The following is a 17,751-nucleotide window of genomic DNA, read 5'->3' as shown; positions in this document are numbered from 1 at the left end:
TAATCCTTTCTCCTTCTCTCTAGCTGCATTCTTGCAGCCATTGAGAACTACTGTATGAGCTGTGATTGGTCACAGCTTGTCACATGGTACAAGGCTGTTGTGAATAGCCTTGTATCATGTGACCTCTGAGATCATTCACAGATTTCACATGTAGTAAGCAATGATGTCAGAAGTGACATCTTGCTTACAACTCTGCATGTGATCACCGATTGGCCAATCAGTGATCACATGATTGGGACCTCGCACAGAGGTCCCGTCCGATGATCGGTGTTCCACTGTGTCCCAGGGAGCGCGCACAAGCAGGGTGCAGGGAGGCCGTTTATAAATGGCCACCCGACCCTGCAGTGCCACCGTCCAGCCGTTTATATACATGGGCCAGACGGGAAGTGGTTAAATATATTTTCACTGGGCCGCATCAGTTCACTATAGGGGCCCAGGAGGCGAGGAGCAGAGGGGGGCTCTTTTTTTTTTATTTCGGGTGCAGGTGGCTAAAGCTGTGGTGCGTTTTGCAATGCTGAGCAGTGGCGGCTGGCTGCGGCTGCTAACAGCCTTTTACTGGTGGAGTGATTCTTTAATTGGTGGAGTGATTACCCCTTACTCCATTGAGGAGGGCGGAAGGTGAGGCTGTAGCCTGGTGATGGGAGGTGATTCAACAGAGAGGTGGCCAAGGGCACAGGCAACAATGGGAACCTGGTGCACAGGCAAGTTCACAATTTCTGTTTTCTGAGGCACAGACAGAAATACAGTTGTATTTCTGTATACAGACAGACATACAGAACCTTCTTTACTGTGTCTTCATCATCAGGATAATGATGATGATCACATAAGCACAGTGAGAGATTCCTGTTAGTACTTATTTACACTTGTGTTTGAGGGACATTAAAAATGTGCGGCTGAGCCACACTTTTACAGCCTCCCCAACCACTCCTCATTATGCTGCAAAGGCACTGCCACTGTGGTATGGCAATAGTAGTGGGGTGTTGTGTAAAACCCCCGCTGCAAGACAATACCTTTGCAGCGTATTAGGGAGTGGTTGGGGGATGGTAAAAGTGTGGCTCATCTGCACATTTTTAATGTACCTCAAACACAAGTGTAAATAAGAACTAACAGGAAGCATCCAATTCAATTTGTATAAATCTATCAGGCTGATTGTCAGATGGAAATGTTCCAATAGCTGTGCAGCCTACAGATCGCTTCCACACACCCCATGTGCCCTGCCATACTTTCCATGCTCTGCGCTCCCATCAGTGAATCTGGGACCTGCATGGTGGGTGCCACAGATAAAAGAGAGAAAGATCAGCAATCACCAGTTCGCTGATCTCCCCTTCCTGGTAGTGACCCAAAAGCAATGTGGAAAATATCACTTCTGGGTCAAGGTGTCACTGTCCCCAGACAGGACTGGATGATGTTAGCTGAAGACGAAGTTGTCTCCTGCTAAGTTCAGCCAATCCATCAAGAAGAGGGATCCAGCCAGTCAGGTGCTGGGCGCAACATCACTTCCTCCCAGTCAGTCTCCACACGTAGCTAACCTTGGCTAATAGGTGAGAAAGCATCCCTGCATAGGCTAAATATTTAAGTTTTATTTTTTCTGAGGGGGGTGGGGGTAATCAAGTTGTTGGGCTTGTCTAGGGCGCAAAACACCAGCCCTGGGTGTGAGGCATTATTACAAGGCATCACAATGTTTACATGTTTTCTTGTAGAGCCTGGGTTAATTTGTGCAGATGATAGCAGCTGAATGCAGATGATGTGCATCAGCCCTAATATGTAAATTTCGAAAATAAATAATAATAAAAAAAAAAAAATTATGTAGTGACCAATGTATTAAGGGGCACAAAAGGTTGCTGAGTGTTTGCAATTACCATTTTATAATGGCATTTGCACCATTAAGTATTCGAATTCAAGATCTGTGTTCCAGTTTTTAGTTGTAATGTTGTATGATGGATGACAATGCGAGAATTTGGAGCGGGAACACTTTATATTAATGCTTGCAATAAACAAATTAAAGGCTCATTTATTGTAGGGATATATTAATTTACTATACAAAATTCTGCTGATAGAAATAATTGAAAATATGCTAGTAACTTCAGAATAATTAATCTCCAGGCCATTAGCACAAGATCATATTTTTAATCCATCTCTTGCGTTATGCTATGCTTAGGCGGAAGAACTTGAGAATTTTTCTATTAAGAGAAAATATCTTGGTTTAATATACTACATTTTTCACATATTCTGGTTTTTAATAACGTGTATCCCCTGTCTCAGTTAAGTATGGCAGACCTGATAAAGTAGGAGAGGTTAGACATTTATTGTGTGAATCTAGGTAACTGCAGCCTACAAGGGTCATGGGTTTGAATTATTTAGTACTAAGCCCTGGTTCACAAATACAGTATGAGTCTTGGGATGTGTTTTAAAACACACAGATTTGCATGACAGGCTAGATATTATATGTTCCTATTGAGGTGGTTCACACTGACGTGATCCAGAGGCACTACGTTTTCAGTGCAATTCAAAAAATGGTCCCATGCGAGTTTGAATTTTCTTCCTCATGGACAACCTTTCCCTCCAAGAAATTGAATTGCATATAATATGATGGTATACATGACTTCAAAACGTGCCACACAGTCCTTAGATGCTAACTTGCATGTGGAATTTGTGAACAAAAGTGGAATTTTTTACTAAAATGGAACAAATGAGTACTGACGTGATACTTTTTTTATTTGGACTAACATACAATTTTGAGGACAAGCTTTTGGGGTATGTCCCCTTCTTCAAGGTCCAGGCAGTACTATTTCACAAAGTTTAACAGTATGTTAGAAGAGATATAAGTAGCTAAATTAGCACACTCTAATTTTAAATTATTAAAGTAAACTCAAGGAAAAACATTCACTTTCACCCTTGAAAGCTGACAAAACTATAATTTATAAAGCCTTTTTCCTTTCCCAAATTATATTAATACATTAAAAAAGTAATCATAAATAAAATAGAGAATAATAAATAAATAATAAAAATAAAATAAATATAGATAAATATCCTCCTTATCCAAATGTCCACAGGTGCAATTCCAAAAAAACTATAGTCCTCCTTTTTCTTCCAAGAAAATATCTCTCTTATTTTCAATCTTCAAGTAATGTCCAAATATTCATATACCTCAAAAACCAAAAAAACTCAACATAGTGTATTATCCTTATATCAAAAGGAAAAACGTGCCATACATAGTGAGTCACATCAAACACTAAATTTGTTCATGTGAAAAAAAACAAACAAAAAAACAAAACATAACATATAAGTATATATATATATATATGTGCTTAAACACTTACACACATATATATAAAATATATAAACAACTCCAAGTGTGAAAAACACTCTATCTGTGAGCAATGCAAACCAACAATAGTGATCCACTCAAGTGACCAGTGCTATCATACTCTGTGACAATTTAGTGTTATTATTTAACCCACTTCACAAAACAAACAGCACTCCAACTCGTGTAGTAGTGGATAATTACCCCAATAATGTTTCAAACAAACTTTGTAAAACACATAAGAGATGGCATCAAACTCCCGGGTCCAGATCAATCCTGGAATTCCTCCTCCACTCTCCTAAGGTACAGCACATTTGGAGGGAGGTAGATTGTCGATCTTTACAACACTTGGATAGATGGACGGACTACTGCAGTCAAACCTCCCATGAACCAATTGGTTTCAGTTGAGTGAACTACCCGTTCAGTGACAGGTGCCGGCTAATCGGTATTACCAGAGACAGGACAGCCTGGGAAGGATGGAAGATTAGCGCACAGCATCAATGCTGGTGGAGCTCTGGGACAACGTGTACATAACTTCTATGTACACGTTGTCCCAGAGCTCCACCAGCATTGATGTTGTGCACTAATCCTCCATCCTTCCCAGGCTGTCCTGTCTCTGGTAATACTGGCATACTGAAAAATCAAAAAGGTAAGCTATGACACTGGCACCTCTGCATCTATAAACTTTGTCTTTAATAAACAAAGGTGACAGGGGGGCCTACTGAAAAATCTAAAGGTAAGCTATGACACTGGCACCTCTGCATCTACAAACTTTGTCTTTTAATAAACTTACAGCATGTGCTTTAAACTCAATATAGCAGAAGCCACAACATATTTTGCATGGCTGGAGGGGATATGATGCATTAAAGTGGAACTACAAAGAAAACAAAAACTAACCATTGTAGTGGGTTCTCCTTCATACTCAAAGTTGTTGTAAACCTCAGACATGAAATATGAACAAAGCATAAGTGTCATTTCTGTCTGCTGCTTTGTTCCTCTGCTATCAGCATGAATCACATCTGACAAGTTTTCCTGACACCGGGAGAAAAAAGGTGACGGGGCCTACCAAAAAATCTAAAGGTAAGCTATGACACTGGCACCTTTGCATCTACAAACTTTGTCTTTTAATAAACATACACCATGTGCTTTAAACTCATTATAGCAGAAGCCACAATATATTTTGCATGGCTGGTGAAACTGCTGCTCCCAGATTTTACATTAAGTGTTCACATGTCTGATTGTTTTAGGCTTTTGGCCACATGATCTCTCCTGAAGGGGAAGGTCAGAAATCAGATTGGTTATTCTGCCCCTTCAGCAAAGATCATGTGACAAGCAGAATTCTTTTGGTTTGTAATTGATAACTTCCAGGCTCTGTTCACACCGTACATGCAGAAAAACTGGTGGAAAGAAACACACAGATTTCCCTTGAAGAGACATGGGTTTACATCAGTTTTCATGTGCGTTTCAGTGAGTTTTATATACGTTGCAGATTCCTGTGCAGAACAAATCTGCATGTGATACTAGTGTTGTGGTGTGAGCAGGGCACATAGAATGGTTTACTTTGTGAGCTTGCAGAAAGCGTGCAGAAAAACTCACATCTCTGCACATTTGTGTGAATGAGGCCTAAGGGAGTGAGATGGGGAATGTAGCAGGTAATCATATTTGACAATAAGTCCACTTTACCTCCATATTTCTGAGTCACAGCAGATGAATAATCAATTCTGTAAACAGTAATTTATTTTTTGTATGTAAGTGCTCATAATATCCATTGTGCCTGGTTTTTGAATTTGCTTGTTAACCTGCAAGAACTTACATGAATACATGAAGTTACATGAATGTTCTATTGAAAACTGCAGACCATCTCACATGACAAAATGCACAACCTTAATGTTTCTCTAACAAACCTATTTAGACATAAGGGGATATGATGCGCTAATGTGGAACTACAAAGAAAAAAAAAACTAGACCTTGTAGTGGGTCCTCCTTCACACCTAAAGTGGTTGTAAACCTCAGACATGAAATATGAACAAAGCATATCCCTCTATAGTGTGTACTAATTAAGCACTAAGTGTAATTTCTGTCTGCTGCTTTGTTCCTCTGCTATCAGCATGAATCACATCAGACAAGTTTTCCTGACACCAAGAGAAAAAAGGTGATGGGAGGGAGCTCCAACCAACACACAGCCTGTGATTGACAGCATCAGCTCTGTTCCTGTGTGCTGTGTGAAGGGGGTGTGTCTCTTCCCTGCAAACAGCTCTCAGAGCTCTCCTCACAGTATAATATCAGCTCTCTGCCCCCTTTTTTCTGAACTCTCAGACAAGCTTTATAAATTCAGCACTTTGAATGAATATAGAGAAGAGAAGACTGCAGATAACAGGCACAGATTATATACAGTAGGAGGATTTGTTGCATCTCTGTGTATCACCTTAGGCCTGTCACTTCACTGGGTATATGTAAGGGTTTACAACCACTTTAACGGGTAAAATGCTCCTTTTGTCTTGGGGTAGAGGAAGGGTGATAAAAGCGCATTTTATTTCTCGTTTCTCCGGCAGTGAATGCTCTTCCTTGTTCTTGACACTCATGGTATGTGGACTGGCCCTCAAGAACAACTGGTCCTGCATTGTACAATATAATGTAGAAATCGTTGTAACTGGTCAAGCAGTTAAGAGAAGTGGCTTCAGGAACCAGTCATGAAAATAAGCATTTATTCCTTGCAGGAACTGTTGCAAGGGTTAACTTTTGTTCTCTCTGGAGTTCAGCTTTAAGTAATTGGTAGGTGATGATTACATTGTAGTGGTTTACAGAAATACATTTTTGAGGATAGATGGTGCTGCCCTTTAAAACCATTTTTATACTAGCACTGCAAAGGTTAAACTACAGTTGCTTATTGATCATGATTCGACCATTAAGAGCCAAAATGGCCCTTTTGTTGAGCGCTGTGGAGAATCAGAAAAGACAAGTAGAGCCATATACTTATGGTAAGTACAGGACACTTACGCATTTGTTTGCTCTCCTTTGGCAACTGCATCTTGATAGTCTGGCTGCTTCCTTCAAGGACAAAGACAAAACTCTTCACTTCCTTATCAAAGTCCTTGAATCAAATTAATAAAAAATATAATAAATTAGCCATCAAATGCTATTAGAAAGAATACAGAGCAGAACAGATCAAAGAAGACTCTTTTTTTTTCATCTTCTTAAAATACCAGACATTAATCCCACAGTGGTCCTATAAAAGATGATGAAGTACAGTCTTGTTCTTAAAAAAAACAGAAGGTATTGGCATGTCATTACTTCCATTGAAAACACAAACATCAAGGGGTTTACAGGCACTCCCTGGGTTACAAACAAGATAGGTTCTGTAGGTTTGTTCTTAAATTGAATTTGTATGAAAGTTGGAACAGGTACATTTATTTAAGTGCAACTCCAGCTAAATAATAATTTTTAAGTTTTGGATAGCATAGGGAAGGGTAACTGGCCATGCAGTGATGTGTGAGATTGCTGACAAATAATTTTAAATATTCAATGCAAACTCGCCCATCCATCCATTGATCCATGTTTTATCTTGCCAAGAAATCACTTTGAAAATTACCCCCTAGCATTTCTGGCCATGCCCATCTTGAGTAAGGGCAGATGATTCATGCAGCATTTACTTCCTAGAATCCGTCTGTCATTAGCTCAGGCATGCAGGCAGGAGGGTGTGCTTAGCTGAGAAAACTGCTTCTCCCCTCCTAACAGCATTTGCCTGGGCCTGGAAACCAGGAAGTAACTGAAGAAATGTAAAAAAAACTTTAAAACAAGGAAATATGAAAAACTTTATTATCTATTTACTAATGCTAGCAGCATAAGGATTAAAAATAGTCAATGTTGATTGAGAAAGTAAAGTTCAGCTTTAAAGTGTATTATTTTGGATAGAGAGGGCAAGGATTGAAGCAGTGGTGACCAACACACAGCCCACCATGTCTGGGGTTTGCCATCTGCTGGGCACCCTGTGGGACCTGTGCACGCACCATTAGAATTCTGGGTGCTAAAATGATCTCTGCTTTTCAGTATCCTGCACTGAAATAAAGCTCAATGCGTGAAAATGTACTACTATTGTGCGCCACTCTGGAAGTGTTGGGATCCACACTTGAGGCCCTCCGTTTTAAATTGCCCACCACTGGATTGGAGAGATTTCCCTCACTGACAATGGTTTCACAAGCCAGGAAATGAGGGGACAGAAGTGTATATATAAGGCACCTTCCTCTCCTAAAAAATTGGTCTGAGGTGGGAATTTAAGCAAATGGGAGATTCATCCTGCCAGCATCTGGTAAAACCTAATGAGTTTTAGGTGGAATTAAGCCGGCCATAGATTATTCAAATCTCAGCAGGTTCCGCAGGGACCAGCCGAGATTCAAATCATGTATGGGTAGGCTGAATGTACCCAAGATGATCTATCAATCAACCAGCCTGTCGGATATTACATTCGATTATTGCTAGCAGGTATTATAGCCGCTAGCAGTAATTGTGTTCTCTTGGCTGTGAGAGCACAATGGATCTGCGGGAGGGATTCCCCCCATCAACACTGACTGTGTTGATGAGGGAATTGAATGATTTTCTTTCCTGCAACCTGTGGCCGCAGGAAAGATAATTGCTGTCTATGGCCGACTTTACACTTTAGTTCAAACAGGGCAAATTCATTCTGAGCAGTCAAAAAGAGTTCATACCAGCCAATGTTTTTGGGCAAACAGTGGTAAAAACACATTTGACAAAATGTATGGACCTTTAGACTTCCAGTTCAGGCCTGTGGAAACAGGAAAGCCATTCCTGCATAAAACAGGATACAAAAGTCACTCTCTTTTGTATATGTACTTATCTTTCTTTTTTTACTCTCTCATAGTGGAAATATGAGAGATAACCACATGCACAGGCAGTAATGTCGTTCACTGAGACTACATCGACTGATTTAGGAAGAATTGACTTACTTTCCAGATAGCTGACTGACTTCCAGAGAGTTTCCATTTTGCCACAGGATCTTTACCTTGGGCACTGAAGATTTCAACAAATGCTCCCCCCTAAAAGATAATAGACAAAGATAGCTCATTGGTATTGTTAGAGCTCCAAGTTGTCATTTTGCATTGAATTTTTTGTCAGGTTTACAAAATTACATTGGCTTCAGACTGAAATGGAAAGGTAATAACATTAAAATTACAAAGTCGCTTGTGTAACAATTGTATATACTATAATAACTTTTTAATGAAAGTAAAATTCCCCTTTAAATTCATGAGGCCCCAAGTACAAAAGCATTCCATCAGCAATGTCTCCAACTGCTGTTTGTTCGGACAAGATAAGAAACTTTAACATGTTTAGCCTTCGGGATTGTTCCATAACCAACATTAAAAATACAGTAAACTATGAGAACCAAATATGTTTTCATTCACTATAGCTGCCTCAGTCACATTTGAACACTGAACGGTTGATGGGGCAGGTAAACAGTTTTCAATAGCTTAGATGGTTGCTCAAATTCTATTTTAACCCTTGACCCACCCAGTCAGTATGTATGTATGCTATACTTGTGTTTACAATAGCATGGGCCAGGGGTGTTTAAAGTTTTTGAAGAACGAGGGCCACTTAAATGACTTGGTAACCATTCGTGGGCCACAATGAAATGGAATGGTTCAAAATTAAAAATTTTAAATTTTGAATAGCAAAATGAACATTTTCCTCCTGCAGCCACTGAATGCAGCTGGAGGGTAAAGAGGAGATGCCAGATTTCATTGGTTGCAAGAGGAAAATGGAGAGAAACAGCTCCTGTATATGCCACCCTAGCCGCCCCTCCTGTCCAAGTGTAAAACAGAATGTGACAGGGAGACCACATGGGCTCCCTGGATCATGAAGTGGGGTTTGCCATTGCGATCCCTGATGCTACACCAGTGGTTGGGGGGCCCACAGGATATAATAGAAGTCTATGGCTCAGCGCAGCTAACCTGCAGGAAAGCCAATGTTGCACTGCTCTGCAATCGTGGATCAGTGTAGAAGCAGCCTAATAATTGTTAATCCTTTTATAGGTGCTAATATGCCCATTGCAAAAGAGCAGTGTATGCGTTGTTTAATACACTGATCTTCCATTCCTTTTCCAGCTTCTACTGGCATTGCTGTGCAGGCTACTAGAAAGGTCTCAGGCGAAGGGCACTTGTTATCACTCCACCTGGGACAGGAGCTGTCGCTACAGAGGAAGCATCGGCATATGAGGCTCCTGCTCTTTCCACATTCACCTGCTTCCTCCACTGCCAGCACTGGCTTGATGCTCTGGGATAGCAGGCCGGCAAGCCCAGATCACAATCAACGGGTTGGCAACCCCAGGAATGCGCTTAGAGGGCTCTGAGGGCCACATGTGCCCCACAGGGCACAGGTTGAGCAACCGTGGCATAGGCATAGGCCTGGAGTACAGTCAAGCACAGCCATTCATGTCAATGGGAGACTGTATGCAGCACCTAGGCAATACGTTGTATGAGCTCAGTTGTCCATGTACAAGCTCTAGCAGGTGCTCTTTAATTTCGGTCAAAATTAGCTAGCTTGGATATATTTTCTTTTTTGGACCAGTCAGTCTTTATCACGCTTACATTTTACACTGCAGCTTCAATGAAGGCAACAACATAATTGTATGTGATGGCAAATAAAAATATCTGTTAGGAAAAAATGAGGCACATTATCACAGCAGGGGCCACTAATCCGTAGGACAAGCTCTTCCAGAAGATCACACGGCTTGCTACAATTTATACTGTGAAGGGGTAAGATTGTCACAGTAACAGCTGCTATAAAAAGGAAATTGGGGATATTACACAGGAACCTCCTGGCGCCTATAACATCTGGGAATGCTGGCTTGCAGCTACTTTGTTGGCTGTGAAAGAATTCAGGTGTAGGACTTCGCAAGCAGCCAACTCTATGTAGCAAAATATGTTATCCTCAAGCACCCCGAAATATTTTTTCTTTCAGCCTTAAAGCACCAAAAGAGGCATTCAGAAATAGCCAGATAAAGTTTGACCATGAGATCTAATGTCTATTAAAGGAACCCTGTCATCAGAGAACCATGCTATCATTACTGAGCACTTCTGCAAATGACAGATGCCTGTCATTGGCTTCAATACTCGGAGTCACTGACCCAGAAGCCCAATTTCAGCTTCAGTCTTGTCTTATGGATTTAATTCTCCAACCCCTGACAATAGAGCACCAGTCTCCAAAGCAAAACTCACCATCTCCACCCTACTGTGTTCCACAGATAGTCTGTTGTAATGAATAGGTGTCACTCTGCAGTTGTAGGCATCATCTTGGTATCGTATTTTTTCATCCTGCAATCGGCTTTCATGTAAAAGCAATCCTAGTGGCTAATTAGCTGCAGGATTGCTTTAACAAGCAGCGGGAAAAGATGACTCCCCTCCCCCGCTGCCTTCCACTGCCTTCTCCGGCAGTCCTGTGCCATCGGGGGAAACTGAGAATGAAGCTGGTGTTTCTGCCAGCTGACCATAGAGCTGATTGGAGACCGGAATGGTGCCAATCATCTCTCTAGTATAAAAAAATCGGAAGCCATGAGTAGAGATGAGCGAATCGAACTTGGCGAAGTGGAATTCGTTTCGAATATTAGGAAAAATTCGATTCACACCGAATCCGAAAATTAGCAAACTTCGGATGCACGAATCAAATTTTTCCCGATCGGCCGATTTTCATCCCTTCTACAGCCGGCAAAAAGTGTCCCTGCAGAGAGCTCCGCTATTTCTGACAGTTCTCTGACAGTTCCTTCACATTTACAACGGTTGAAACATTGTATCTATTTGTTTCCATTTAGGATACAGATGTTTTTATTCGGAAACAAATAGATACAATGTTTCAACCGCTGTAAATGTGAAGGAACTGTCAGAGAACTGTCAGAAATAGCGGAGCTCTCTGCAGATACACTTTTTGCTGTACTGGAATTCTTCTTATTTTCATTCTTCTTTTCCTTCTTCTCCTTCTCCTTCTCCTTCTCCTTCTTCTTCTTCTTCCCCCGTGACTGCCCAAATGAGTGAAGTGTGCGGTGATTCTAAGATCGACGGCACTCATCTGCATGTCATACTGACTGACAGTATTATTTCTCTTCCCCAGCAGACTCCAAGGGCATTTAAATTAAAGGTACAGTGTTCTGCACTAATATAAAGGCTCTCTGAAGCCTAGAAACCCTTTTAATAAGTTAAATTTGCAGCGAATAAATTCGCATCAAATCGAATTTATTCCGCAAATTCGGCGAATCAGCCGAATCGAATTTTTGAATAATTCGCTCATCTCTAGCCATGAGCTTTTCATCACTTTAGTTTTGCAGGATGTAAACAGCGCCATTTCTAAATTGGGAAAGTATCTGATCACACCGATCTTGGTGAGATTAGATAATGTAATGGCAGAGGAGATATCTAGAGTCTGATAGACCCCAGACTTAAAAACAAAGAATATATGACAATGCCTATTGAAGTTATAGGGGATATTTGCATTTGTGATAGAATTAAAAGTGATTAAAAAAAAAGAAAGGGACAGTGTAAAAATAAATAAAAAAATCAAAATAACCTAAAAAGACACCCCCCCCCACACACATGCGTGCGTGAGCGTTGACCCTGTGTCAGTATGTAAACAGCAGTTGCACCATGCATGTGAGGTATCGCCGCAAACGTCAGATCAAGGGCAGTAAGGATAGCACTAGATCTCCTCTGTAAGTCTAAAATGGTAGCTTTTAAAGGCTTTTAAAAGTGTTGCCTATGGATATTAAAAATGTATTCAGTTTGTCGCCATTGCACGGGGCATACGCAGTTTTAAAACATGTTATGTTTGGTATCTATTTACTTGGCATACCGTCATCTTTCATATTTTACCAAATTATTGGTGTTTATGTGCATTAAAAGTAAAAAAAGTGTTTTTTTTTTTAAATAATTTGCGTTTTAAAAATTGCTGCGCAAGTACTATGTGACATAAAAAGATGCAGCACCCACCGTTTTATTCACTAGGGTGTCTGCTTTAAAAAATATATAATGTTTGAGGGTTCAAATTTCCTAGCAAAAAATACTGATTTTTTTCATGTCAACAAAAAGTGTCAGAAAAGGCTTGGTCTTCTGGTGGTTAGAAGAGTGAATGATGTGTGGCATAAACTTCAAATGCTGGGCATAAAATGCCCCCACCCCCCAAAATGACCCCTTTTTGGAAAGTAGACACTCCAAACTATTTGTTGAGAGGCATGTTGAGTCAATAGAAGAATTTATTTTTATACCACATTTTTGGAAAATGAAAAAAAACATTTTTTTTACACAAAATTATCACTTAAATTATTTATTGCTTACACATGCCATGGATATATGTGGAATTACTCCCCAAAATACATTCTGCTACTTCTCCCGAGTATGGGGGTACCACATGTGAGAGACGTTTTGGCAGTACAGGACCTCAAAATCCAATAAGTATCTTCAGGCTTTTAAAGGGCTTTATTTCCTCATTACATTTCCTGACTACCTATCACAGTTTCAGAGACCCTAAAATGCCAGGATAGCATCAAACCCCCCCAAATGACCCCTTTTTGGAAAGTAGACACCCCAAGGAATTTGATAAGAAGCATGGGGAGTATTTTGCAGATCTCGTTTGTTGCCACAAGTTTTTGGAAATTGAAGAAAGAAAACAAAAACAGATTTTTTTTTTTTTGTATGTCAAAACCTTGTGAGAAAAAATGAGATCTGCAAAATACTCACCATACCTCTTTTTACATTCCTTGGGGTATCTACTTTCCAAAAAAGGTAATTTGGGGGGGTTTGGTGCTATCCTAGCATTTCAGTGCCTCTGAAACTGTGATGGGTAGTGAGGAACTGAAATGAAGAAGTTACGCACCTTCAGGCTTTCAAAGTGGTCATTGGATTTCAGGCTCCTGCATGTGGCTAGGCTTCCAAGAAGTCTCACACATGTGGTATCCCCTTACTTGGTAGAAGTAGCAGAATGTATTTTGGGGTGTAATTCCACATATACCCACAGCTTGTGTGAGCAATATATCATTTAAGTGACAACTTTGTGTAAAAAAAAAAAAATGTTTTTGTCATTGGAATTTAAATTTTTTTTTTACTTGCAATGGCGGCAATCAGCGACCTATAGTGGGACTGCGGCGGGCATTCTGACACTGGGGGGAACTGACTTGGTGTCACTGACATCCCCATTGACACTGTATACAGTGATCAGTGCTAAAAAAAAAGCAATGACACTTTACTAATGGCACTGGGCAGGAACGGGTTAACATGAGGGGCGATCAAAGGGTTAACTGTGTGCTGGGAGTGTTTTACTAGGGGTCTGTGTCAGTGTGCTTCACTGTAAGCGCACTGCTTCAGATGGCTTTAGACAACCATCCAAAGCAGTGTGCCTGAGCTGACAGGGAGGAGAACTGTTAGTAAACAAAACAGTTCTCCTTCCCATCAGAGATCGTCAGAAATCACCAGGACCTGGGGATTGACAGACGCGTCCTCGAATGGAGGCACTCGTAGGGCACGTGCACAGCTCGCGCACGCCCCCTACCCGGAAATGCCAAATCACGTATATATATGGGGCGGACAAGAAGCAGTTAATTGTCTATGTATTATTTTTCCACAAATGATGGTAGTTTGGTGCTAGGAGGCATATAGTCCTCACTGTTATGTCTATTTGCACTTGTGTGTATATTCATGTTCACACTAATGTTTATGAGCATGAATGAACATGCACATCGAGCAATGGCCTTGGCACCAATCACCCTATTTAAAGCATCACACACTGAGGAGAAGTTACTGAGTTGTCATAAGTTCCTGTGACCCAAGACCTGACCTGTGTTCTGCCAATCCATGTTTGACCCTATTTGCCTGCACACTTTTTAATAACCTCATTTTCTTCTACTGACCTAGGCTTGTATCCCAATTTTGCCTTCTGTTTTGGTATGATTGTTGCTTGTTTAGTATTGACCTTGGACTCTGACTTCACTATGATGTTGAATTGGTACCTCTGCTGAATGGTTGTTACTGACTTCTATCTGTCCTGGCTATGTCTCTACTTCTTCAGCCTGTGGGTTCCAGTGCCTGACTTGCATTCTGCGTAGATCTAGTCTCAGCACCATCACCTTCTTAGCAGACCCCAGACTGTCTTCTGCCCAATTGCTGTGTCTGGGTCTAAAGCAGGTGTGTGGGTAGGTGCACCGTTATACGGGAAGTAATGGCTGGTTGCAGGAGCAAGAAGTTGTCTTGAAGGAAAGGCTCAACAGACAACCCTGTGGGAAAACATCACACCAGGAAAACACGTGCAGTTCAATGTTATTTGAGAACACTGTGGAATCAGATGCACTGACAGTGTCTGCCTTGGAGGGAAGAATGGGGCCTGGTCGGTCCTGACCCAATAGGGAGGCTTTCGCAGAAGGATGGCGTGCCCCTAAATTCACCAGGAACCTCTCCCTGACACTAGTCACTTTCCCTGTGAGTCATGTACTCTTTTCCCCCATGTCTCAGACTGCTTGCCAAAACCTGAGACCTTAAAAAGACCCTGCTAACCCAAGATGGCTGCCAGGCGGTCAAATGTATGCAGCTTAGCTTCTCCTGACTTCTTACTTCTGACTTCTGCCACCTACAGCAGACTGCATCTGCCTACAGGCGCCTGAGCAACTTTTTGTCCTGCTACACCCTTTAACTCTGGATTGGAGAAGTAAGGGAAGCCCTCTCGTCAACCCAGCTTTGACCAGGTATTAAAGCGGAGCTCCACCCAAAAGAGGAAGTTCCACTTTAAGGACTGCTCCGCTGCTCCCCATTAAGGATTGGCACCTTTGGGGGTGGGGGGGGGCATGTACCTGAATTTGACAGGTACCTACTCCCACTTCCGGTCCGATCGCCTAGGCGATCGAAAAACGGAAGCTGTCCTCCCTCCCTGTAGTCTTGAGGGACATGTGACAGGTCCCAGAAGACTACAGGACCATTCATGAAGTGCCGCGCTACTCGCGCATGTACAGTGGGTACCCGGCTGTGAAGCCGCAAGCAGTCACAGCCGGGTGCCCACACTGAAGATGCCGGCCTCCTGGAATACAGGACAGCCGGTGAAACGGGCTGCAGAAGACACACCACGGGACCGAGGAACGGGTAAGTGGCTGTTTTTTAAAAGTCAGCAGCTACAGTTTTTGTAGCTGCTGACTTTTATTTTTTTACAGGGTGAGTGGAACTCCGCTTTAGGCTCCTGCTTTTGGAGTTTATTCTCAGCACAGGAGATTTACACTAGATAAAGGGGAAATAAGACTTGCTGATTTCTAGGTAATAAAGGGAAAATAAGCCTAGTTCCTACAGGGGAATATGTCCATGGTTTACCTGCTGGTTACAAGTGGTACACATTAAAAATGTATCAAATTAGTTCATGTTTAGTTGACTGAAATTGTATTCAGAAAATTATTTTTTTAATCCTGACCCCAGTAAGTAACATTTATACAACACTACACATCCTTTTAAAGTGTAAAGGAAGTAGAAACTCAGTTGATGGGGAAGGGAGACATCAGTAAAGGATAAAAGGATAAAAGATCTGAAATAGCAAACACTGCTACAAACAGCAGTAAGGAAATAGTGGAATGTGTCGGACTAGTTTTAGCCTCTAAAGCATCATAATCCTTTTAAAAGTGAATGTAAATAGCCCAAGCAGTTCCACCTCAAATATTTCTTATTAGCTGCTATCCGAAAATAAGTACACAAAAGATTAAACAAACACAACGTGTTTACCCCTCTAACGACAAGCATGAGTCTTACCGCTCTGACATATTCGGTATGAAAACAAAAATTAAATATTCACCAAAAGCAACTCTTGTTCACAGATTCAGATCATTTTTTTGTCGAATTAATATCCTTCTGCGCCAAAGGCAGCGAGCTGTTATTGGGCAAAGGCATAACAAACGACACTGCGGCTTATGCCTTCCTGCCCGGTTATTTCGCCTGTGTCTGATGGCTGTACTGTTATTATAAACCTTAAAAACAAAATAGGTATTTTTATGTTTGCATAATCGCTCAAAGCAATTTTCTGTAGTGGTCCAGCAATTTTAAGAATATTTGCCTTGCTCTCAGTCACAGGAACCTCTGGATTGCATCTATCATTACCATTTTCTGCTTCAAAGTTGTATATTAAAATAATCATCGTAATGTAGGATGCTCTTTTGTTTACCCAATTTCCTTTTGGCATTTGTTTTTGTGTCTAAAGTTGCCCATAATATCATTGCAGGGTCTTTGGATGACAGGAAATAGTTTAACTTGCAAAGATCCCACTTCTCCCAACAGAGATGGTGCTGCCATAGGAACCTATGAATGATGATGCCTGGTGCCTTTTGTACAGAGCTGCCATTGGGTAAACAGTTCATCATTTAAGATCTGCAGATGAGGAAAAGAAGAAACTCTACAGTTACCTGGGCTGCAGAGAGTTTTGTGACTCTCCTCAGCCGCTTCTCTTCAGTTCTTATCTGCTGATAAATTAGCAGAAAATATTTGGAGGCATTCTAAAGATAAATAAGAACTAAATGTAAATATTGTGCTCTGGTGCTGTGCTGTCTTTGTACATTTGATGAAGTGTCGTTCGTAAATTGTCTTTTGCTTTTAACATTCGATTTTGAAATGAATGTAATTTCTGAACGATAACCACATACACTGCCTGAAAATTCGCTTGATTGAGAAAAGTTTTGCTTCCTGCCCCTTCGAATATTCCCGTCACTGCGGTCGAAAATGAACATCGATTTTACCTGGGCTGCAGAGAGTTTTGTGACTCTCCTCAGCCGCTTCCCTTCAGTTCTTATCTGCTGATAAATTAGCAGAAAATATTTGGAGGCATTCTAAAGATAAATAAGAACTAAATGTAAATATTGTGCTCTGGTGCTGTGCTGTCTTAAGCTGGCCATATACGTATAGATTTTTGGACAAGATATTGATATGAATGGTTGTATGAAAATTCTTTGTACATTTGATGAAGTGTCGTTCGTAAATTGTCTTTTGCTTTTAACATTCGATTTTAAAATGAATGCAATTTCTGAACGATAACCACATACACTGCCTGAAAATTCACTTGATTGAGAAAAGTTTTGCTTCCTGCCCCTTCGAATATTCCCGTCACTGTGGTCAAAAATGAACATCGATTTTACCTGGGCTGCAGAGGGTTTTGTGACTCTCCTCAGCCACTTCCCTTCAGTTCTTATCTGCTGATAAATTAGCAGAAAATATTTGGAGGCATTCTAAAGATAAATAAGAACTAAATGTAAATATTGTGCTCTGGTGCTGTGCTGTCGTAAGCTGGCCATATACGTATAGATTTTTGGACAAGAATATTCATATGAATAGTTGTATCAAAATTCTTTGCACATTTGAAGAAGCGTCGTTGGTAATTTGTCTTTTGCTTTTAACATTCAATTTTAAAACGAATGTACTTTCTGAACGATAACCACATAC

The 17,751-nt window shown here is 41.0% G+C and overlaps 1 protein-coding gene across 1 annotated transcript in view; it reads right to left on the bottom strand.

Annotated features, from left to right (window-relative positions):
• The window catches only part of CFAP20DC (CFAP20 domain containing), a 361,123-nt gene extending 344,667 nt beyond the window's left edge, over positions 1 to 16,456 (bottom strand). The window contains exons 1-3 of the mRNA XM_089682005.1: positions 16,376 to 16,456; positions 8,266 to 8,355; positions 6,302 to 6,395 (exon numbers count right to left, since the gene is read on the bottom strand). Of these exons, the coding sequence (XP_089538131.1) occupies positions 6,302 to 6,395; positions 8,266 to 8,355; positions 16,376 to 16,456 (265 nt within the window). The remainder of the gene's footprint in view (positions 1 to 6,301; positions 6,396 to 8,265; positions 8,356 to 16,375) is intronic.
• Between the last annotated feature and the right edge of the window lie 1,295 nt (positions 16,457 to 17,751).

Source organism: Staurois parvus, unplaced genomic scaffold (assembly GCF_062004578.1).
Source record: "Staurois parvus isolate SC_StPar_1 unplaced genomic scaffold, SC_StPar_1.0 ptg000283l, whole genome shotgun sequence".
NCBI classification, from domain to species: domain Eukaryota; kingdom Metazoa; phylum Chordata; class Amphibia; order Anura; family Ranidae; genus Staurois; species Staurois parvus.
Note: the sequence above shows the minus strand (reverse complement) of the source record. Positions and strands in the feature narration are given on the sequence as shown.